We start from the raw sequence: 24875 nt of genomic DNA, 5'->3' as shown, positions 1-24875 counted from the left end.
CAGGGATATTTTAAAAAGAAAGTGGTTCCCAACGCTAGGACCTTCTGCCTTAACTGCAAAAAGTGTTTTCTTCAAGTTTGAGTAACAAAGCAAATATCCGGGTATACCTGAATTCATCAGGGAAGCAGAAGCTACTGTTTAAGAAGGACGCGGGGTTGAAGGCCAATATTATATTTTCTCAAGATAAGCATCTCAGATCTTTGCATAATGCCCTCTTGTCTTATAGGAAGTTTCCGGTACAGTATTTCTCAGCTGCTACTAAAAAAAACAAGTGCGGGGGGGGGGGGGGGGTATTTTGTTTTCTCAAGATTTGTTGGTAGATGTGAAGGCAGTGATTAGAGATCAACTGGGGAAATTTTTACTTCTGAAGGTCATTTTATAAGGGGAACTGTTTACATTACTTAATGTATATCTGCCAAATTCTGGGCAGGATTCCTATTTTGAGGCACTTTTCAACCTGTTAACTAATTGGGCTGATGGGTATATTATCATGGGGGAAATTTCAACCTCACAAGATATCGATATTTAGATAACTCCTCTGGGGGTCATGATCATATTAGATTACCATGGCAGAAGATGAAGATTCTGCTGTCAGATTGGGGGTTGGTGGACGTCTGGTGTTTTCAGAATCTCACTACGAAAGATTACACATTCTATTCTAAACATCACATGTTGTATTCAAGAATAGATTTCATGGATAAAGGCCTAGTGGAGAAGGTTGTATTGTAATCTATTGGTAATATATCTTGGTCTGATCACGCCCCGATCTTTTTAGGTCTGCGGGTGGGTGAGGAGCTGCCTAAAAAGACATTCTGGCAGGTGAATGAGAGCTTGCTTAAGGATAAAGCACAGTTGCTTACCTGTAACAGGTCTTCTCCTAGGGCAGCAGAATGTTAGTCCTCACAAGTGGGTGACATCATCAGATGGAGCCCGGCACGGAAAACTGGCAGACTGGGCATGACCAGCCTGCTGCTATCCATGCGTCCACGCAAGATCCCCCTTCAGTCTCGTAACACAGCAAAAATACGAGCGAGAAAAATAACATAACAAACCGAAGGTGAACCCAACATCGTGGGGAGGCAGGCGGGATTCCTGAGGACTAACATCCTGCTGTTCTAGGAGAACACCTGTTACAGGTAAGCAACTGCGCTTTCTCCTAGGACAAGCAGGATGGTAGTCCTAATAATAAAAAAGAAACGGAACTATCATCAGGAGGTGAGGGGAAATGGGTGACTGCGATGTGTGACCATGCCCCTCCCCCGACGTCAACTCTTTGTGCTTCATTTACTATTTTTTCTTTTACGTTTTCTGTTAAGTAACCTTTTTTCAAGTTCCTACCTTATGCCTTTGTTAACAATTTTATTATAAATGTTCTCTGTATTTGACTATGGAAATATTTTTTCCTGCTTTTTCTGTTTTATGTAAACCGGTATGATTTGCATTTTAATGTAAGAATGTCGGTATATAAAAATTCTAAATAAATAAATAAATAAATATGTGGGTGATTACAGAGTTCCAGACTGCCCCCTGTGATCAGAGGGAACCACAGTTGCCGAACAAGGTGCCAACGGGCACAACACAATTGCGGCACTGTGGGAAAGAGGGACAGTCTGACCCCACCGAGAAAACGATGAACACAGTTGGGTTCAAGACTGGAATAGATGCGGAGGACAGACTGGCCAAAAGCGCTGGCCTGGTTCTCCCTGTTGAGGCAGTAGTGAGCTGTGAACGTGTGGAGAGAACTCCAGGTTGCGGCCCTGCAGATTTTGGCAACAGGGACCACACACAAGATGGGCCACTGAAGCCGCCATAGCCCGCACAAAGTGAGCCTTCACCCTGCCAACCAGCTGGAGGCCTGCCTGCTCGTAGCAGAAGGCAATGCAATCCGCTAGCCAGTTGGATAGGGTCTGCTTCCCCACTGCTGTTCCCAGCCTATTGGTGTCAAAAGACACAAAGAGCTGGGTACTCTGTCTATGACTCGCTGTACGGTCCAAGTAGAAAGCGAGTGCCTGCTTGCAGTTCAGGGTGTGAAGAGCACGTTCCCCTGGATGAGAAAGAGGCCATGGGAAGAACGTGAGAAGGATGATTGACTGGTTGATGTGGAAAGCAGTCAACACCTTCGGCAGAAATTTTGGATGCATGCGCAGCTCCACACAATCTTGGAAGAATTTCGAGTAGGGAGCATACATGACCAGGGCCTGGTTTTCACTGACTGTGAGCGGATGTGATTGCCACCAGGAATATAGCTTTCCAGATGAGGAACTTCAGATCACAGGATTTGAGAGGCTTGAACAGATGCCGCATGAACCTCGCCAGGACAACGTTGAGATCCCACGGGGTTGCCAGCGGGTGAAGCGGGGGCTTCAGTTGAACCAGGCCCCACATGAAATGCCCAACCAGCGGCTGGACTGAAATAGGTGCCCCAGCGACCCCTTGGTGGTAGGCGCTGAGGGCGCTGAGGTGTACTCGGACTGAACTGGTCTGGAGGCCAGACTCGGCAGGTGCCAAAGGTAATCCAGCAGGCGGGGGAGCGGACAGGAGAAAGGGTCCAGTCCGTGACCGCCGCATCAAGTGGAGAAACGCTTCCACTTCGAGCTGTAAGACCTCCGAGTGGAAGGTTTCTGGGATTCAATCAAGACCCTGGAAACCCCATCCGAAAGCTGCAAGGGCTGGAGGATCATGCGCTCAACATCCACGCCATTAGGGCCAGGGCCCGGAGGTTCGGGTGGTGCAGAGTGCCCTGGTTCTGCGATAGGAGGTCGGGAGCCATCCCCAGCAGAACCGGTGCGCTCTTGGAGCAGGAGGAACCACACCTATCTTGGCTAGGAGGGTGCCACCACGATCATGGCCCCCCGTACTCTTGCAGCTTTGTCAGAATCCTCGAGAGAAGCAGAATTGGGGGGTACGTGTACATAAGACCTTGTCCCCAATGAAGGGAGAACGTGTTGCGGGCCGGTTGGTCTTTCCCCGGAATCAGGGAGCAGAAGATGCTCACCTTGTGATTGTGGGGAGAGGCGAACAGGTCCATGTTCAGTGTGCCCCAGTGGTGGAATAGACTGGCTGCTACTGCTGGGTTCAAGGACCTGGCTGAGGCGGTCCGCCAAAGTGTTTAGGTGGCCCAGCAGATATGTGGTTTGCAGATACATCCCCTTGGAGAAGGCCCAATCCCAGACCTGTATCGCCTCTTGGAAGAGGGGGAAGGAGCTGTACCTCCCTGCTTGTTGATGTACCACATCGCCACCTGGTTGTCTGTTCTGATGAGGATGACCCTGGAGGACAGCCTGTCCTGGAAGGCCCATACAGCATACCGGATCACCTGCAACTCCAGAAAATTTATCTGGCAGCGGGACTCGGCCGCAGTCCAAAGGCCCTCAGTATGCAGGCCATCCGTGGGGCCCCCCCCACCCCTGAGGCGAGGTGTCGGTGGTGAGGGTCACTTGGGGTGGTGCAGGCTGGAATGGGAGTCCTAATTCCAGATTGGACAGGGCCTCCCACCAGGCTAGCGAGAGAAGGAGAGGGTCTGTGACTGTCACTGGCGCTTCCAGATCCTGGGATGCTTGCCACCATTGACACCGCAAGGCCCACTGTGGGTCCCTCATGCAGATGTAGGCCAAGGGGATCACGTGGACTGAGGACGCCATGTGGCCCAGCAAGCGGAGCAGCAGATGGGCTGATACCTTTATTTTGTTGCAAACAAGGGTAGCCAGTGAAGAGAGGGCGACTGCTCGATCCTTGGGCAGAAAAGTTTTCGCTTGTGCCATATCCAACCTGGCACCGATGAAGTCCAGCCATAGAGGCGGATTGAGATGTAACTTGGGAAAGTTGATAATGGATCCCAGAATCTGTAAGGTCTAGACTGTCAAGGCTGGAGCAGTCATGGCCACGGAGTATGAATCATTCCGGATCAGCCAGTCGTCCAGGTATGGAAAGACGTGGACCGAGTGACGCCTCAGGTAGGCAGCCACCACCACCAAGCATTTCGTGAAGACGCGTGGGGCTGATGCCAGCCCAAAGGGCAGTACTTTGTACTGAAAATGTGCCATCCCCACCAGAAAGGAGAGGTACTTCCTGTGGCTGGGTAAAGCTGGGGGCACCACCAAGTCTCTCCTCCTGCCTCAAACTCTAACACAAAACTGCCGCCCCTCTTCTCTGCTCTGGCTGTCCAATCCAAGCAGCCTCACTGGCGGTGCTTATTAGCATACCTGGGAACTTTCCAGATTTCATCCTGAGACTCAGGGAATTTGCATCAATTGCAGAGTCTCAACAGAAACACTAGCAAGCTCTGGGCCCCTCTGTGTACAGCTCCAGCCACTGCCTTTTCCCCAGTAAGCTTGCAGGGAACAGGAGAAGAGGGGTGAATCTGGAGAAGACATTGCTAGCAGCATGGAGAGGGCCTGCGACACATATAATTCAGTCAGCAGCTGTCATTCCAGGACTTGGGATTCACTCAGCTGAGGAAATAGTGAGGGTGCACAAGTCAGGGAGCTGCAATTTATAGGGTGTGCGAACAAAGAGTGCTGGGGTTAGGGTAAGGGAGAAAGTATGGCTTAGAGGGGTGGTGGTGTTGAAAGAGAAAGCTGATATAAATTATTCGCCATGCCTTACTGATTAATAGCAATCTCAGGGTGAACACAACTCAAAAGTTCTCAAGTATGCTTATCAGGGTTGGTCCCCTATCTCCTACCTCAAGCCTAACTTATGGCTTAAGCTAGGGCCAAAAATAGATAGTGGGGACCTAACAGTCCCTATAGTGAAATAAATAAATTAACACTAATGTGCCAGGAGTTATCAGCTGTATGACACACAGTGTTCAGTCTAGCTGGCTACTTTTTGGGATTTGAGAGGAGGGTATTTTGCCAATTCCTTTTTTATGGTAGGGGATGGGAGTCTCAGTACCTGCACGCTAGGCTTTTTTTCCAATATTCAAAAGCCCAGTGAGTGGCAAAGTTACCCAGATAACTTTAGCTGACTATATTCAGCAAGAGACTTATGTGTTAAGTCCTGCTGAATATCCTGATCAAAGTTAATCAGTTAACTGTAACTGGCTAACTTCCTGCTTGATGCACCACTGAATATTAATCTTTTAGTAAATTAGACTATAAAATAATCCTAAATACCTGCAGAGCAGCATTCAATAAAGAACTGTGTAATCAATTGCAATGAATACATTCATTTGTTTTGTACATGCATACTAATGATTCTCATGGCATGTTACCATTTGAGGCCAGAGAAATCTAATTAAAAGAATTAAACTAGCATAAAAATATATCAATATTTCTAAAATCTTACTGTAATTCCAGCATTCTTCAATTCTCTGATGCAAGCGAATGCAAGCTGGGTGCAGTTAAGTTCCAGTGAGAGTCGAGTTAATTCCACAAGCAAATTAATTCTGGAAGAACAGCAGATATGTAGAAGAGAAGGCAACCTTCAGAACGCACTATTGCTTTAAAAACATGCTGCTATTATTTTAACTTTTTATCCAGAGATATTAAAGACAATTTTAAGATCTGCAAAACTAAAATTTGTACATGAGGAGAATAAAGTAAATCCTTCTGAATAAATAATGCTGACAGTTTACTCTCTATGGCTGTACTATACTTGGTAACATCACAATAAATAGCAAGCTTAAGGCTTGCACAATTACACATTATATTTCCTCTGTTATACGATTGGAGACATTATTTACCTGTTAATTTCATTTTTCTTAGTGTAGACAGATGGACTCAGGACCAGTGGGTTTATACTCCCATGTCAGCAGATGGAGACGGAGCAAGCTGACTTCACAATGTATATACTCCTGCAATGACCCCAGCCTGCCAGTATTCTCTTCAAAAGTAACCGTGGACAGACTAGCAAAAGACTTGATTAAAACAGATAACCAGAATGAACTCAATCAACCATAAACATTGAAATCACATAAGATTCTGTGTACCCCAAGCTAGGGACTGGATGAACACTTACCAGTAATCCCTTGGGACCCTAAACCCCAAAGGACTATTTCACACACTCATGCAGCAGCAGAGGGAGGGAAGCTGAGTCCATCTGTCTACACCAAGGAAAATGAAATTATCAAGTAAGTAATTTCTCCAATTTCTAGCGTGTAGACAGATGGACTCAGGACCAGTGGGATGTACCAAGCTACTTCCCAACAGGGTGGGAGGCTGCCCGCAGTCTAGTCAACACGGCACGGTGCAAAGGCTGCATCCTCCTGGGCCTGCACATCTAGACAATAAAACCTGGAAAAGGTATGTAAGGAGGGCCACGTCGCAGCTCAGCAGATATTGACGGGAGACAGCAGACTAACTTCCGCCCATTACACTGCCTGAGCCCTAGTGGAATGAGCCCTAACCTGAATAGGCAATGGCTTTCCAGCATCCACATACGCGGCCGTGCCCACCTCCTTAATCCAACGAGCTATGGTATCCCTGCTTACTCTCATCATGGAGAACAAACAGGAGATCTGTCTTTCAAAAAGACTCAGAAACCTCCAGATACCGCACGACAAGATGCTTAACATCCAAGGAGCGCAAAAGGCGAAACTCCTCTGCATCCCTGACTTTATCGAGGGATGGCAAGGAGATGGACTGATTCAAATGAAAGTCCAAGACTACCTTGGGCAAGAAGGATGGAATAGTACGCAGCTGTAACACTCCCAGAGTCACCCGAAGGAATGGCTCCCAGCAAGACAAAGCCTGCTGCTCAGAAATCTGACATGCAGAACATGTAGCCACCAGGAACACAGTCTTCAAAGTCAACAACCGTAAGGCCTGCCAAAAAGTCCAGCATGAAATTAAGACTCCACAATGGAACCTGTAACCTCAAGGAAAGGGCAGGAATTGTTTAAAGAATTTGGAAGTTGGTTGAACACATGTGACCCTTCGTTACAGTTTACGTACACCTTTGGGGGTTAAAAAGTTCCATTTTTGGATATTCAGATTGCTATTGAATCAGGGCGGTTGTTTTTCACAATCTATAAAAAACCCACTGACAGGAACACATTGTTAAGTTACTCAAGTTGCCATCCTTGCAAATTAATTGACAGCATTCCCTTTGGACAATTCCTACGGTGGATCAGGCTCTGCTCAACCATTGAGGAGTTTAAAGAACGGTCTAAGGAGATGGGGCAGAGGTTCCTAGAAAGGGGGTATCCAGAGCAGGTTGTTCGGCGGGCCTTGAAACGGGCCAGATGGAACAACAGAGATCTCCTGTTAAATTCGCAGAGAAAGGAACAACCAAAAAGACTGACATGTTTTACCTTTCTCAGAGGGTATATATGAGGTAGCTTCCAGTATAAAGAAGAAATGGTGTATTCTGCAATTATACTCTGTGCTCAGAGATCAGCCAATGGTGGCCTATAAACATGGAAGCAACATTAGAGTGGTTCACTCTTTCTTTAAGCCAGCAGATGAAACAATCACTGAGGAGGTGGGTCATTACCCATGCAATTATTGTGCCATATGAACTGTTGCTCATACCAACATTCAGATTCCAATAGATAAGATGAAGGGCTATGTTCCGATCACAAGAACCTCTTGCACTATGAGTGCTATAGTTTATGTCATTTGGTATACATGCAAACTCCTGTATGTGGGAAAAACTCTAAGAAAATTAAAAACATGCCTTATAGAGCACAAAAGTGCCTTAAAATGTTTAAAAATGGAAGCACCCTTGGTGCAACATTGCACCGATAAGGGCCACACTTTTGAAGAGCTTAAATGTACAGTGCTTGAAGTTTTAAAGAAAGCTCAACGAGGAGGGAATGTCAACCAAAGATTATTGCAGAAAGAGCAGAAGTGGGTTTTCAAACTGAGGTCCGTCCAACCTGAAGGTCTCAATAAAGATGTTGATTGGTCGGTATATTTGACGTGAAGCTGATTGGTACAAAGTGGAGGAGCTTGACTCACTTAAAAGGACTCGCTTCCGGAGTGGAGTGTTTGAGCGAGAGGCACCATTTTTTGAATAGTTTGTGTGGGAAGGAGCCGGGTACAGCCGCAAAACTGAGAGTAAGTCCGGTTGTTTGAATGGCAGCATAGCAAGATGTAATAAATAAGTTGTTTAAATTTAAATAATTGCGAACAGTGAATTTAATGTGTCTTGCATGATAGGAGATTCCCCTGAAGAAGGCGGGAGTAGCCGCCGAAACACTGTCGATGTCGGGAGGTACATGGCATGTATAAAGTGGCAGACAACATTGAAAGAGAACAGTGAGTGAAGCGCGAGTAAGCGTGAGTGTGGCACAGTGGAAAGCGGCACTGAGAGACAGATGGTCCCTTGGACATTGAACAGCGAGTGAAGCGCGAGTGAAGCATAGTGTAAAGCAAAACACACACCATAGAAAGAAACAGTGTGTGCAACGCGGCGGACAGCATTTACAGAAAGTGAAACGAAAGACTGGAGCACTTTGGTGTTGGGCAACATTTAAGATAAGTAGTTATAAGTGATTGACAATAAGCACCATTGAAAAGGGTTTTAATGTTGGTGACACAATGGGGTAGATTTTCAGACGAGCGCGAACAGCCTACTTTTGTTTGCGCTCCAGGTGCAAACAAAAGTACGCTGGATTTTAGTAGATACGTGCGTAGTCGCGCATATCGGCTAAAATCCTGGATCGGCGCGCGCAAGGCTATCGATTTCGTATAGCCTGCGTGCGCCGAGCCGCGCAGCCTACCCCCGTTCCCTCCTAGGCCGCTCCGAAATCGGAGCGGCCTAGAAGGGAACTTTCCTTTGCCCTCCCCTCACCTTCCCCTCCCTTCCCCTACCTAACCCACCCGCCCGGCCCTGTCTAAACCCCCATCCTACCTTTGTCGGGGGATTTACGCCTCCCAGAGGGAGGCGTAAATCCCCGCGCGCCAGCGGGCCTCCTGCGCGCCGGGCCGCGACCTGGGGGCGGGTACGGAGGGCGCGGCCACGCCCCCGGGCCGTAGCCACGCCCCCGTACCCGCCCCCAAAACGCTGCCGACACGCCCCCGCAACGCCGCGCGCTCCGGCCCCGCCCCCCGACACGCCTCCCGACACGCCCACTCCGAAAACCCCGGGACTTACGCGAGTCCCGGGGTTCTGCGCGCGCCGGTGAGCCTATGTAAAATAGGCTCACCGGCGCGCAGGGCCCTGCTCGCGTAAATCCGCCCGGTTTTGGGCGGATTTACGCGAGCAGGGCTCTGAAAATCCGCCCCAATATGCATGATTGAAGTCTTAAAAAAAAAACAAAAAATACTAGAAAAGAGTAAATGAGGTGATCGTAACTGCCAAATACACGAAACTGGTGTTAGGATCTGCTATGCTGATGGGAGGAGCAAGCAGATGGGAGTTAGCAATCTGTTATGTATCTGCTGCTAGAGTTAGCAATCTGTTGTGTATCTGCTGCTGGACTCTCCTGTAAAGGGAGGAGTTAGCAATCTGATGTGGGATCGGCTGCTAGAGAGAGCAATCGGATAGGATCCTGCAGCTGGACACTCCCACAAGGGGAGGAGCCAGCAATCTGTTGTAATACTGCTTGCGGTAGCAATCTGTTGCAGGGTCTGCGATGCGGATGGGAGGAGCGAGCAGATACGAATAGCAGTCTGATGGAAACCCCTCCCCAAAGAGGAGGAGTTGCAATCTGTAGTGAACTGCCTCCTGTGGGTCTGCTAAGGAATGGCAATGTTAATGTAGACTGCAGAGTTGACAATCTGTACCAGCGGAGTAATGGAGACGGTGCTCAGCTGAACAGAAAGTAAATAGGTGAATCCTTGGGCCGATGGCAGATGACAATGTCCGTCTCTTGCGATCACTTCCAGGCAATGGAGAGTCTTCAGAGGGTTTAGGAACATGGGCCCTCAAGGAGCGAGTACCGGTTCCGTTCTGTAATCTGAAATAGAGAAAGAGAATGAGGCCCTCGAGGCGTGGGTACCCCTGGTAGGTCCGGAGAGGCAATGCTGCAGGAGTGAAGCGGGTCCAGAGGAATTCCGCAAACAATCCTGTGGTGCAAGGTAGCCTTTGGACAGCCGAAGCTAGTCCAATCGGAGTCCTTGTTAACTCGAGTTGTTAGCAAAAGTAAAAACCTTTTATGTTGGAAGCGGATGACGTCAATACAGGGGGACGCCCCTGAGATTCGCGCCCTTGTTGGTACTTACTTTGGAGCGCACGCTCCAAAGTAAGTACCAGCGTCGAGCCAGCCCGGGGACGCCGGGGAGAAGCGGCAAGGAGGCGCCGTGGCATCAAGCCGTCCATCAGGCATGGAGGGAGTCGCCACACAGGTAGAGAGGGTGGTGCGAGGGCGAAAGCAGGCACGAACGCAACAACTGGTTGCAGCCCTTTGTAGACAAGAGCCTTTGTAGACAAGAGCACATTATTTTCTGATACGATTTCCCATAAATATTTCGATATTATTTAAATGAAGAGAGTGTGAGAGATTGGTTCCTCTAATAAGGGGATATCATGAACATGTCCCGAGGAATAGTGCAAAATTCCAGTGCATACCCTCCACGAATTACCTCCAGGATCCACTGGTCTGACATGATCTCGACCCACCTCTGATAAAAGAGAGAGAGGCATCCCCCTATTTCCTGTTCTGGAAGGTGGGTTGGCAAACCTTCATTAGGAAGCTCAGGAAGATCCAGCACCTGAGCCCACTCCTGTCTTGGGCTGCTAGGGACAAAAGGACTGAGACCTACCAAAAGGCCGAGTCCACTGAAAGATCGTCTCTCTATAGGAATGAAAATGCCTGGAACCCCAGAAACAACCCCTCATACCAAAGAGGCACTGTAACTGCTTCTTATCCTCTGATAACAGAGGCACTGGAGACTCGCTCCACTTACTGGCTAGTTTCTCCAACTCGCTCCCAAACAAGAGCGAAGATTTGAAGGGCATCTTGGTAAGATTGGCTTTGAAAGCTGTGTCAGCTGACCAATTTCACAACCAGAGTTGATGCCTGGCCACTATAACCGAAGCCACTCCTCTGGCTGAGGTCCGGCCCAAATTACAGCCTATGTCTACTAAAAAGGTGGCAGCAGGCTCCATAACCGCTCTGGAATTCCCTCCAGACTCATCAACCTCCTGACAGAGAAGAAGACAAGATCTTGTCACTAGGTCACAACACAGCTCTGGAGGAATCTCCCTATCTTCCAGGGAATCAGGATCAACCTCATCAGTGCCATCAATATTCCTGTTGGGAACACCCGCAAGGAGCTGAGGCGAGCCCCGGCGCTAAATCATAGGACTGGAAGAGGGAGGAGCCACCTGCTAAAGGTCCAACTGGACAGAAATTAGAGAAGCGGAGGACTATGCCTGAAGAAAGCCTTGTAAGCTTTGAAAAAATTCCACGCAAGAAAAAGCACCGGGTCCAGACCAAGCCCAGAAGGAACTGGAGCTGGTCCCATCAGAACTGCCCTCACCAGCAGAGGAGCCAGCCAAGGGAGAACAAGATCTGACATCTCCCCAGGTCAAGGCCGTGAGCAACCCATTATGGGGAAGAGCCAGGCTTAGCAAAATCCAAACTCTCTCTGAGCATCTGAGCAGCGCTGGCACAAGTTAAAAGCCAGGTTAGGCTGAGAAGCCCTAATATGACAGGCTTAGGCTTTTTGCTTACTGGTGCCATCGCTGCGGTAAACATGTATCGGAACGGCTCACGCTCAAAAATGAAACGTGCCCAAAAAATAAGCACTTAGAAGAAAGCGCTCAAGGCGCATGCACAATCTGTGCGCCAAGTTAACTACATAAAAAAGTTTATGCATGTAAAAATTGCACCCAAAAACCAAGCGCACAAAGCGTGTGGAAAGCCAACACACTGAGCACACCGATGGCCTATAGAGGGCAGCACAACATGCACAAGAGCGCGCGAAAATGGCTGCCGCAGCCTACTACATGGCATGAAAAAAAAAAAGCCTAAGTGCGGGGCCTAGCCCACTGGGGACAGCTGGGAACAAACATTAGTATGGCGTGCCAAGGACGGAGACCGGAGGAAGTGCTGAAATCCCTCTATTTCTGATTCAGGTAAAACTTTCTCCTTTTTATTTTTTAAACCTTACCAGAGTTCAGCACTTACCGGCTGAGTAGAAAGACGGTCTCCGGCTGCAGGGGGAGAGGGCAACTGCTGTCACTGCCGCGCTCAGCCTTTCAGCTGAACTAGCAGCTAAGTCCACGCCGGGAAACTCAGCTACTGGACCAAGTGTCACCTCTGACGGACCCTGGAAATCGCCTCAAGAATTCTTAACTGGGGGAGGGACCTTTAGGTTTCACTGCAGGAGAGTGGGGTTTTCTTTTCCTGAATTTAGAATTTCAAATTTCTCCTTTCAAAAAGCACAAAGCAATCCCCAAAGGGAGATGTACATCCACAATCTGCTAGAGATGGAGAATACTGGCAGGCTGGGGTCACTGCAGGGTTATATATACTGTGACATCAGCTTGCTCTGTCTCCATCTGCTGGCAGAGGTGCATAACCCACTGGTCCTGAGTTCATCTGTCTACACGCTAAGAAATGATTATCTTAAAATTCTAAACAATGGCTCCCCAAAACTCCATAAACTGGGAGTGCAGAAAGTGATGGAAACTATTCCTAAGCACTGCAAAATGCTCCCTTTGATCTGAACAGCTTCAGGCCCTCAACTTTTAGGTCAACATGTATTTAAAAAACCCTCAAGCCACTGATGAGTGGACCAAGCCTTCCCTTTATAGGCATTCTTTACAGTGAAATACTGTAGAAAAGCTTTGTGCGCCTGACAATAGACTTTTTCTTGTACACATGCACAGAGTTTATGTGTGTAAAATTGTTGGCTGCAGAAAATTATGGGGTAGATATTCAAAGATATCTGGTTAAGTAAGTTAGCTGGATAAGACTTATCTGGCCAACTTATAAAGGATATTTAGCAGCATGGTTATGCTCTTTAATATCCCCATAAACATTTCTAGTTAGCCAGATAAGTTTTATCCAGCTACCTTTAGAACTGCTATTTAGCAGGTCTAACTTATCCGATTAACTTATCCGGATATGTCTGAATATCGCTACTTATCCAGTTAAGGACCTGATTTACTAAGCTTTCTTCCCATAAACACAGAATGGGAAAAAGGCCTTAGTAAATCAGGTCCTAAACCTACTAGATAAGTAGCTCCTTTCCGGACCTATTACTTATCCAGCTATCTACTTAGCCGGGTAAGTACTTATCTGGCTATTTGGTGGCCTCTGAATGAGACTAGATATTCAGCTGCCGACACTTAACCGGATATGTCCCTATTTAGCTGGATAAATAGCGCTGAATATCAGCCTCTATATGTATACAATTACGCAGCTAGAAAAACATGCATGTAAAAAATCCACACACACATATGCCATTGAAAACAGACGCACAGGACCATCACAAAGATAGGCAAGCCAGGCAATTATTAGTTTGGTGGTGCCAGCGCCTCTCTCTTTCTGAATCCTACATAGTTCACTCATCATTGAATTGAACCATGCTGGGCTGCACAGATAAAGAGCATCATGAGGTTCAAATAGCTGATTAGTGAATTGTGTGGGCTGCAGAAGGAAGAGTAGAAGCACTGGCAACACTACAAGAGGAGCAGCCATATTTGAAGTGCCAGGCAGGGCCCAAAGAGGGCTCTGCCTGGCACTTCAGGGACTAAGGGATGGGGGGAGACAGCAGGGACTTTTTCAGGGCAGCTCCAGCCTGTTCACTCCCTCACAGCCCCAGAGCTGGCCCTGCCCTGTGCTATCACCAAGGAGACAGTCCTGTAGAAAGAGAAAGAACAGCAGGAGAAGCTAGCATCAGAAACAAACACATACATTTTTAAGCAGCAGCTAACGCACATACACTCTATTAACAGACACACATTCCTTAAAGATCTAAACATATACCCTTGAGGAAATTAGGGAAATTGGAGGTATCGCAGAGACATTTAAATACCTCCAAGGAATTAATGCCCTGAAAGCAGGCCTCATTCTATGGAAAGGAGGCTCTAGAGCAAGGAGTCATGGGATAAAGGTGAAAAGGGATAGATAGAAATAATCTAAGAATATATTTCTTTACAGAAAGAGTAATGGATGTATGAAGCAGCTTCCCAGTGGAAGTGGTCGAGATAAGGACAGTATCTGAATTCAAGAGATTCAGGGGATCTCTGAGGGAGAGGTAGGGATTTTAAAGCTAAGCAGGTGGTATAGAAGGGTGTTTAACTGCTGTCATGTTCTGTTTCTATATGGAAAAAGCCAAGGTAACTCAAGTGGTGTGAAATGAAGAGTAGACAAAACTGAATAATTCTACATTATCTGACTCTAATACTACTAATAATAGTGTTAGAGTCAGATAATTTGGACCTAGGTGCACACTTTTACTTACTTACAGATTGGGCAATTTTCAGACAACCGATTTACATGGTTAAAGCAGTGTTTAGTTGTGGATCTCCCTTTGAAAATTGCCCCTTTAATGCATATTCTGCCAGAAGTCTAAAAATAACATTGGAAAGTTTGTATGGCTCTAAACAAAAGATGTAGACAAAAGGAATAATTTTAAAAGAAATGGAGGTCCAGGAAAAGCAAATAAAACCATCGCCCTGGGAACACTCTCCACAAATGCATCTAAAAGTTGAGGAACGCTGCATGTAAGTTTAGCTGGACAGAAAGAAGGCAGTTTAGTGCATGAATTTGCTGTCAAAAAACTTAAGGGGACTAATGAAGAAATATACATAGGCCTTCAATCTGCTCATGTTCACACTATATGCTTAAAAAATATATTTATTACATCAAACGTTTTTTAGAAAGAAGAGTTACCAAAAAGTAAGGATGTGAAACCCCCCAAATATTCGGGCGGATTTTAAAAGCCCTGCTCGCGCGCCGGTGCACCTGTTTTGCATAGGCCGCCGGCGCGCACAAAGCTCCGGGACGCGCGTAAGTCCCGGGGTTTTGGGGGGGGGGGGCGTGCCGGGGGCGGGGCCAAAAAATGTGGCGTTTTGGGGGCGGGACACGGCATTTCGGGGGCGGGCCCGGGGCGTTGTTTCGGCCCGGGGCGTTCCAGGGGCGTGGCCGCGCCCTCCGGAACCGCCCCCGGGTCAGGTCTCGGCGCGCCAGCAGCCCGCTGGCACGTGTGGATTTACATATCCCTCCGGGAGACGTAAATCCGTGGATAAAGGTAGGGGGGGGGGGTTTAGATAGGGCCGGGGGGGTGGGTTAGGTAGGGGAAGGGAGTGGAAGGTGAGGGGAGGGAACGGAGACAAGCTGCGCGGCTCGGCGCGCGCCAGCTGCCCAAAATCGGCAGCCTTGCGCGCGCCGATCCAGGATTTTAGAAGATATGCGCGGCTACGCGCGTATCTTATAAAATCCAGCGTACTTTTTTAAAAAATCTACCCCTTTATGCTTGTGTGGGGGGGGGGGGGGGGGGAGGCAGGGGCAGGTCTTGATCTGTTACTGCTGAGTCACAAACTGAACAGACATTGGCATGGTTTTTTTTTCCATTTCTTAGCTATTTGAGAAACTTTATTTAATGGACACTTTCTTACAGTTTCCTGCTGATAATTCCTGTGGTTTGTTTGCTGAACAGAAATAAACATTTAAAAAAATGAACCCCAAACAAAATTAAAATAAAACAGGGCCTCTTTAGGCCCCTCTGAACCCCCTCCCTGCCTGAAAAGGTTCCAGGGATGGGGACCACCCTGGCCCTAACTTACCACTTCTGTGAGGGTCCTATTAGTGAAAGGAACAGGAGCATGCATACCACCTTCTGTCCTTCAGACATCACTTGAAAATGGTGGCAGCCGACCCTGAGTCTGGTGCCACAGTGACATCAAAATGGCGCCAATCTCAGGGCTGGCAGGGCCATTTTGTTGTGTGGCCATATAATAAATTGGCTGACCCCGTGACTGATGTCATTTTGAGATCACAACGGCACCAGTTTCAGGGCCAGCCAGAACGATTTTTAAAACAATGCAGGGCAGGAGGCAAGTAGGCATCCTTCCTGCCCCTTTCATTAATAAGACCCCACCAAAGGTGTACATTGTGGCTGGGGCCGGCCCTTAAAACATTTTCAGTAGGTGATCAGAGAATCTCAATCCCAGTAACTTTTTGGGGGGTTTGAAAAGCCCGGAGGTACCATGGGCATTGGCAGGTTTTTTGGGAGCCTCCCTAGGGAGGCCGAGAGGAGCCTCAGGGAGCCCTGGGTAGGCCTCAGAATTATTTTTTTTTTTTGTAATTGTGGCAATGGGAAACAAAAGGTAAGGAAAACCAGCAACCTTTTATTGGTTTTTCTTTTGTTTTGTTTTGAAAATAAAATGAAATGAAATATGAAATATTGTTGACATTTCCTATTTTATTTCAAATGAATGCACATTCCTACCAAAATCTGCTGAGAGATGAACATTACTACAGAAGCAGCAAGTTCTACAGTTAAAAGATAAGTAGATGCAGTCAAAACTATGACTATCAACATATGTACACAAACAAGACTTACCTTTCAGGAAAAGTTTGTTTTATACTCTGTTGTGCCAAAAGCTCATATATTTCCTGCAGCTGTGTGCTATAATCTTTCATAAGTTCAGAAGTTTCCAAATGCCTGAAATTATTTTGAATAAAATGCTTGTTTAAAAAGAAAGATATTTCAGATCAGTTTACTGCTTAACAGTTTATAAAGCATGCCAAAAAGGAATATTTAAAATACATTACAAGTCCAGCCCAGCATAGTAATATTGCCTTCACTGAAGTGAAATTGTACTGCCCCCATACAAGTGAAATTGCTCAATTGTAAACGAAGAATAGAATATTGTGGTTGCAATGTTAGACTCTTGAATATGTAGAAATAAAGCCAATAAAGAAATTAGAGGCAAAAAAATTTAGTCACAGAGGTATTGACTTAGCTCATTAAAAGGTGCAGAACTGATGGGGCTTGAACAGCAACCCTAAAAGGCAGGGGCCAGAAAGTTGAGGAGAAGATATAGAGCCAATAAATGTTAGGAGACCTTTACCCTCTGGATGCCAGTTGGTTAGGTATGCCCTTGGAATTTCCCATTGATTCAGCACAGTGCATACCCTGATTGGTGATACTTAGGGACCTTCATTTTCAGGTTTTATTTTATTTTACCCAGGAATCTTTCACTATTTATTACAAGAACAAAAATGGGAGAAATCAGAGGGAAAAAGTATGTGTCTTTTTCCAAGGTAAATATTATGTTTGTTCTTGTTGTAATAAACTCTAATAAATTCCAGGGTAAATAAAATAAAAACTGAAAAAGAAGGTCCCTAGCAATCTCTCTATCTATATATGTATAAAAGGCTTGTGTAGATTGGTTGGTCATGTCGGTCATACTGCGTGTCTGTCTGTGGCCACCAGATGGCACCCAGAACAGTAGAATGTGAAATGTGTAAAGGCAATCTGCTCTTTCTGCAAAGCACTACCACAAAAACAGGCACGCACACACACACACACATATACAGTGACATGGGGAGTAGTCTCAGGGTGTCTGTGGGGCTGATTTCTAGAGATAGTGTGAGCAATTTCAAGTTTTGGGTCTTAGGATTTAAGGAGGTGAAGCACCCTCTACACATAAGCAGGTTTTCTATTCCCAGAATCTCCTCTGCCCATAAATCTTATACCTCTTACACAGGCCAGTCCAATACAGTGCGCTCAGCTGAGGGCACTGTTTAACCCGCGGTTGGATGCAGGTTTTGGATGCATGTCCACAACCCCTTATTCCTAAAGGGGATTAGCGTGTCCAAAACATGCTTCCAACCCGCCCACGAAACTAATAGTGCTCATCACATGCAAATGCATGTTGATGAGGCTATTAGCTATTCTCCCTCAATCCAGAAAAAAACCATGCACCCGACCTGCACATTTTTCCCTCAGAAATTAACGCCTGCCCAGAGCGGGCATTAATTTTTAAGCAGACCAAAAATGTGTACAGAAAAGCAAAAAATACAGCTTTTCTGTAATTCCCCCGACTTAATATCTCCACGACTTAATATCTCCACGATATTAAGTTGGAGGAACAAAAAAGACAAAGTAAAAAAAAAAAACAAAAAACTATGCTGGCGGTCAGGTTAGGAAAAGGGACGCTCAATTAATGAGCGTACATTTTCCTAATCCATGGCTGTGCACAAGATAGGAAAATGTACGTTCATAAAATTGAGCATCTATTTTCCTAACCCACTGAAAATGACCTCTCCTGGACACCTGCTCCCAAGGAGGCGATAGGGGTGCACATTTGTCTGTAGCGCCTCCTTGGCAGCGCAACCCCTCATTTAAATATTTGATCGGGGGCCCGGGAGAGGTGGCTGGGCGTAAGTTCTACAACAAGGAAAAAAAAAAGGTAAGCCCTTCCAAGGGGTCGGGGAGGAGAGGGGAAGAGGGAGGGAGGGGGGGTAAGAAAGTCCCTCCCATTCTGCTCCTTAATTGGAGCGGACTGGGAGGGAACTGGGGGAGGCCCAATCTCGTCGCCGCGCATAAATTGCAATTTTCACCACCCCCTTGCGTCCGCCACCCTGGATTTTATAATATGCGTGTGCCAGCGCACGCATGTTGTAAAATCACACGTCCATGTGCGCGCCCCGGGTAGCACATGCACATGGACACGCACGTGTATTTTTAAAAAAAATCTACCCCTAGGTTTTCAAAACACAAATTAATCATTTGACACACAAGCAAGTTGCTCCAGCACCTGTTAAGGTAACTTCATCCTAATATGTCTGGGTGTATACAGCTCAGCCTTTCTGCTGCCTCTAATGTTGAGTTCTAGCCAAAACCTTAAACTTAAATACAGCAAAGGCTCTTCTCCTTGAAATTGGCCACCAGCTTGATTAGTGTTTCCTCGAGTTTGGGTAAGGCCTTTGTCCTCTCCCTGTTTCTGCCCTTTTCTTTTAGAGCTGTCCCTCTCTGGGTTTCTCTATCAGGGCTAGCCGTCTGCAGTGGTTTTTAATACATTACTTCAAAGTCTAACCTTTTATCACTTTCAAAACATGTTCCCCAAATCCCCAAGGGAATGGCCACAATTTCCCTGCTATTTTTAGACTAGCTTAGAAATAGTAATGTCCATCTGAATTTGTGCAGTCCTCATCAACACTGTACTCCATTGTTTGCCAGGTGCCCCATGTCTCCACCTTGCTCTTTTCTCCTCTAGTTCCTTTTATGGGAACTAACAGCCTATTGGTGAGCTGAGGGAGCTTCCCTCTAGTTCGGCCCCCTTTTTATTGCTCCACCACTCTCAAACTAGGTGACTGGAATCTTTCACCCCAGCTTCAAGATGTTGCTTCCTTTTGCTTAAAGGTTGCCTTTTTGCGCAGAGACCACTACACACACACCTAAATCATCACATACACACACACACAGACACAGATACACACACACATGCAAGTATACACACACAGAGGCACAGGCACGCACAAGGAGGCAGACACACACACAAGCAGAGACACACCCTCAGAGGAAGACACATACTCACACAGCTGGGCACACATATGCACAGGTCCGTCCCCCCCCCCCCTCACACACACACACAGGCGCACACTTCCCCACACACCCACAGGCAGAGACACCCACACCACACACACATACATGCTATTATTGATCTGACAATCCAAGCAACATCAGGTAATGATAGCTAATATGCTCCCTTTGTGAAGCTTTGCCTCTCACACTCCCACAAATAGGGACAGACAGGCATAAGCATATAACCTGGTGTACCAAAACTCACATAAGAGTGCACGCAAGCTCATGCAAATCATAAGCATAAGCATGCATAAGCACACAGTCTCCCACACGCACGCACACTAACTTGCAAATGCACACAGTCATGCACATGCATATGGACACACACACACACACGCAGTCATAGGCACCCCCCAACAAACACACACAGGATCAGGCCCTCACTCATACAGGCTCCCTCAAGCACTCGCAGGCACAAGCACCCACACAGACAAGTAGCGGCATACACACACACGCACAAACACAGGCATAGCCCTCCCCCCAATGGCACAGAAACACACACACAGCTTCACACACACACAGGCTGATATAGACCAGACTAATCGACGAATGCCAGGCACTTTTCAGTAGCACTATATAAAAAGAGGAACAGAGGCACTCTTTTGCTGGTTCAATAGATTCCTGAGATACATCAACCAGAACATCCTCTCCTCTGGGCTTCATCGTGCTGCACATTAATCTCTGCAGTTCTGTTCCAGTGTTCCTGCTAGACATCCAACCCTGAAGTAATGCTCCAGTGTTACAGCTGCATGTCAAGATGCCTCCCAAGCTAGGCCTGATTTTACTGGCCTTGGCTCAACTTTCATCCAGCCCTCCCATCTTTTCAGGAATGACTTTTCCTGATGTACCATTAATTAGCGATCAAACGTACCCTGATAGCTTATACCAGTCCAAAACTAAAGCGTAGGCCGGGATGGAACAGCCAGCAAGAACACCTGACTCTTTAGAGGACTCGATAAATGCCATTCAAACAATGCAGTATCAGATCTACAACCTCCAGCAGGAGCTGAGCCAGACAGAGAGGTATATAGATGAGACCTTCAGGGACATAGTAGTCAAGTCCCAACTTCAGACTGGCAGCCCTGGTGATGCCTTGGAAGAATAAGGTCTCATGATGGGAGAGCACCAACCAGGTGCAGCAGGAAAGGATCCTGTAGCAAGGACCTGCTCTCCAGGTGATGCACTGTCCTTTCGCAATGAGGATATCTCCCCAAGGCCTACTGCCCAGGAGGGAAGGGTTAGGTCGGCCGTCATAGTTGGTGATTCGATTATTAGGAATGTAGATAGCTGGGTGGCTGGTGGGCGTGAGGATCGCCTGGTAACATGCCTACCTGGTGCGAAGGTGGCGGTCCTCACGCGTCACCTAGATAGGATTTTAGACAGTGCTGGGGAGGAGCCGGCAGTCGTGGTACTTGTGGGCACCAACGACATAGGAAAATGTGGGAGGGAGGTTCTGGAAGCCAAATTTAGGCTCTTAGGTAGAAAGCTTAAATCCAGAACCTCCAGGGTAGCATTCTCTGAAATGCTCCCTGTTCCACACGCAGGTCACCAGAGGCAGGCAAAGCTCCGGAGTCTCAATGCGTGGATGAGATGATGGTGCAAGGAAGAGGGATTCAGTTTTGTTAGGAACTGGGGAACCTCTTGGGGTAGAGGGAGTCTCTTCCGAAGGGATGGGCTCCACCTTAACCAGGGTGGAACCCGACTGCTGGCGCTAACCTTTAAAAAGGAGATAGAGCAGCTTTTAAACTAGAACAAAGGGGAAAGCCGACAGTTGCTCAGCAGCGCATGGTTCGGAGAGAGGTATCTTTAAAGGATACTAATGATGCAATAGAATTAGGGCATCCCGACAGTGAGGTTCCAATAATTAGAAAAGTAGTCCAAGTGCCTGTTGTTAGCTTCGTGGACCCTTGGGCCGATCGGAACCAGGAGATGGAATACCTTAGAGAGGTAGGGGCACCGGTTCCAAACGGGAGGCGGCGAAAGCAGGCTCGCGGGCTACCGGGAGAAAGACACGAAGGGCCCTATGCGACCAAGGACCAGGAGATGAAGCTGACCCGGTGGGAGAGGTGCTTCGCCCTGGAAGCCGGTACTCCCCCGAGAGGAGCTCGTAGGAGTCCGGCCGCTGGGACTTAGGCGGTTCACCCTGGAAGCCGGTGTCCCCCCGGGAGAAGCCCGTAGGAACCCGGCCGCTGGGACTTAGGAGATCCCTATCGATGGAGAAGTAGCTCACCAAGCCCGGGTCAGGTGTCGGAGAATCGCTGTCAGCCGGTCCGCGTCTAGAGCCAGAGAAGTCGTTGTCAGCCAGTCCAAGTCGAGATCCAGAGAAGTATCGTAAGCCAAGCCGAGTCGAGAGCCAGAAGACACCGAAGCCGAACCAGGGTCAGAAGCCAAGAAGAACCACAAGCCAATCCGAAGTCGAAAACCAGAAGATCAAAGTGACGAGCAGGAACACAGCAACTGGGAGCAGGACGAACCTGGGAACCTCGTTGCAAGGCAATGGCTTGGCTGTACTGCAGGGTTTTTATACCCTGCAGCGTCTGACGTCACCCGGGAGCTTCCCCTGCCAATTTCCTGTGCTGGCCCTTTAAAGCCAGCTGAGAGACGCGCGCGTGCGTCTAGGGGGCGGGGCCAGCCGCCGAGGAACGCCGACGGATCGGAAGAGGCCGGGACGCGATGCCAGAGGGCCCTGCAGGCCCGAGTGAGGTCGGGACAGGCCGGGGGCGCAGCGCCCGCGGTCCCTGCAGGCCTGGGAGGCCGGAGCCAGCGACGCTACCGCCGCGGGGTGAGTGTCGGTCCCGGGGGCGCCCCGGGATCGCAACACCTGTAACTAAAAACTCACCTGAGCTAAAAAATTCTAACTTATCCCTATCAATTAAAAAGCAGAATGAAAATACAAACAAAAAACAAACTTTGAAACGTTTGAATGCTAATGCCAGAAGTCTAAGAAGTAAGATGGAAGAATTTTTAATTTTTAAAGGCCTTTTAAATTCCCTTCCCCCCGGCGAGCCTGACCGTCGATCCCGCGGCTCAGCGGCAGCCCCACGATACCAAGACCCGCCCACCAACGCGAACAGCCAATCAAGCTGCAGAGGGACTTTTAAAATTCTTCACACTCCGGCGTCGCGCGCCGAAGGAGCGCGACAAAGGGGCCTGCCCCTTTGTCGCGCCCCTTCGGCGCGGCCCCGAGGAAGCCCCGAGTCTACATCCTGGTCTTTGGTTTGAGTTTATAATTCCATTCTATCTCTGTCCGCCCTCCTACCAGCTCATTCAACATATCAGCACCAACAAATCAAAGCACAAACATCACTAAAGAATGGCTTTAACTTTCAAGCCCCATCTATCTACAAAAGAACTGGTAAACCAAACCACATACAGGTAGATAGTGGCACCAGAGACTCCAGGCCACTGATCTACATAACCCAAACAAACTTCACAAAGAAAGCTCGCAGAACTTCCAGATCTACCAGCAGACCCCTCAGAAGATTTGTAATATCTCATTATACGTCCACCCAATACCACCAGGTCTTCCTTAAGCTTCCACTTAACATTCACCCATCTTTCTCCGGACTGCACTCACCCAACATACCCCATCATACATACAGCACTCTTCTAACATTATCCACCCAGCACTCTTCAAACCACATTCATCCAGCTCTCTTCAGACAGCATTCGCCTAGCACTCCTGTTAATCGTAACAATTCCCACAGTCTTCCACTTCAGCCACTTACATCCCAACATGCACCCCCTCACAATTCCCATCATCCACAATCCCAAATGGAGAACACCAAAGCCCCCTTCCCTCCCCCATCACAATCGTCAACAGAGGCTCAGGCCCATCTTACTGACACCACTCACTCAATTCCTTGGACTAACTCTCTTCTCACTCACATTGATTAATGCGCAATCGATCGCTAAGAAAAGTCATATATTCAACGACTACCTATCCGATACAAAACCTGACATCTGTGCTATCACAGAAACCTGGTTAAAACCCACCGACACTGCACTAATAAATCAGTTACCCATACAGGATTATGATGTTCTCTCTATTCCCAGACCTAAAAAAAGAGGAGGTGGACTTCTCCTCGCAGCCAAAAAAACGCTGGGTCTGACTTTGCAGACTTCCAATAACATATCAAAGATTGAATTTGCCCTATTCAACTCAAAACATCTGACTATCGGCCTAATCTATGCTCCCCCCGGAATACTGGAAGCTGACCCATCTTCCATCATAGAACTTACAGCAAAACACCTAAATTCCACGAAACCTACCATCCTCATGGGAGATTTTAATCTACATGTAGATATCCAACCTCATTCTACCAACTGTAAAACTTTTCTCTCCTCTCTCAACAATATGGGTTTCAGACAAATAGTGACTGAACCAACCCACAAAGCAGGCCATACGCTGGACCTTATCTTTATAAATGAAGGTATCACAACCCACACCACTCCAACTTGCACTCCAATACCTTGGTCAGACCATCGAATTATATCATCGGTTTTAAAAATAAAAGAACTTCCACCACAATCCACACAACCTATAACTATATCGCTTAGGAAACAGTGCTCAGGAGACCAACTCGGTGAACACCTAGCCAAGGAACTTGAGCACCTAGACCTATCCGACGTAAACTCAGCAACTTCATCATGGACCAACATCACTAAAAAGGTTGCAGATCAAATTTGCCCCATGACAACTAAATCTATCAATCCAAACAAAGACAACAGGAGACCCTGGTTCACACCAGAGCTAAAAAATCATAAACACGAGTTGAGATGCAAGGAACAAAATTGGCGAAAAAACCCATCTACAACCACCCTCCTCATCTACAAATCATGCCTTAACTCATACAGAAACAACATCAACACAACAAAGAGAATATTCTTCTCCAAAAAAATCCACCACCTCATCTTTGATTCAAGAGCTCTTTTCTCCTATGTATCAACCCTCACAAAACCCCCGGCACCGACCATTCCAGACGATCAAGCACTCACTAAAGCGAACGAACTAGCAGACTTTTTCGACAACAAAATCACTTCACTTCTAGCTCCCCTCAAGGGACCATCTACACATCCAAAACACGTAATCAACCTCACCCCCCAATCTTCGCAATCACCCGCTCAACAAACACCTCATTCAACCGCTCAACCACCACTCCCAACAGATCAACAACCATCGCACCCAAATGTCAAACAACCTAACACTTCACTAACACTACTCAACACTTTTGAGCTCACATCCACTCTAGAAATAGAGAATATTCTCAAGAAGATAAAACCATCCTCTCATCCATCAGACCATATTCCATACAACAAACTGTGTCTGATCTCCAACACCATAGCCAAACCTTTAGCAGACATTATTAACTGCTCCTTCTCTCAAGGACATGTCCCGAACCAACTCAAGTTAGCCATGCTCAAGCCGCTCCTCAA

The 24875-nt window shown here is 47.4% G+C and overlaps 1 protein-coding gene across 2 annotated transcripts in view; it reads right to left on the bottom strand.

The window, feature by feature from the left end:
• CFAP46 (cilia and flagella associated protein 46) overlaps positions 1-24875 on the bottom strand; it is an 831934-nt gene that overhangs the window by 694055 nt on the left and 113004 nt on the right. For both annotated transcript variants that reach the window (XM_029609979.1, XM_029609980.1), the window contains exons 9-10: positions 16410-16511; positions 5290-5389 (exon numbers count right to left, since the gene is read on the bottom strand). In XM_029609979.1, the coding sequence (XP_029465839.1) occupies positions 5290-5389; positions 16410-16511 (202 nt within the window). The remainder of the gene's footprint in view (positions 1-5289; positions 5390-16409; positions 16512-24875) is intronic.

This window comes from Rhinatrema bivittatum, chromosome 7 (genome assembly GCF_901001135.1).
Source record: "Rhinatrema bivittatum chromosome 7, aRhiBiv1.1, whole genome shotgun sequence".
Lineage (NCBI taxonomy): Eukaryota > Metazoa > Chordata > Amphibia > Gymnophiona > Rhinatrematidae > Rhinatrema > Rhinatrema bivittatum.
Note: the sequence above shows the minus strand (reverse complement) of the source record. Positions and strands in the feature narration are given on the sequence as shown.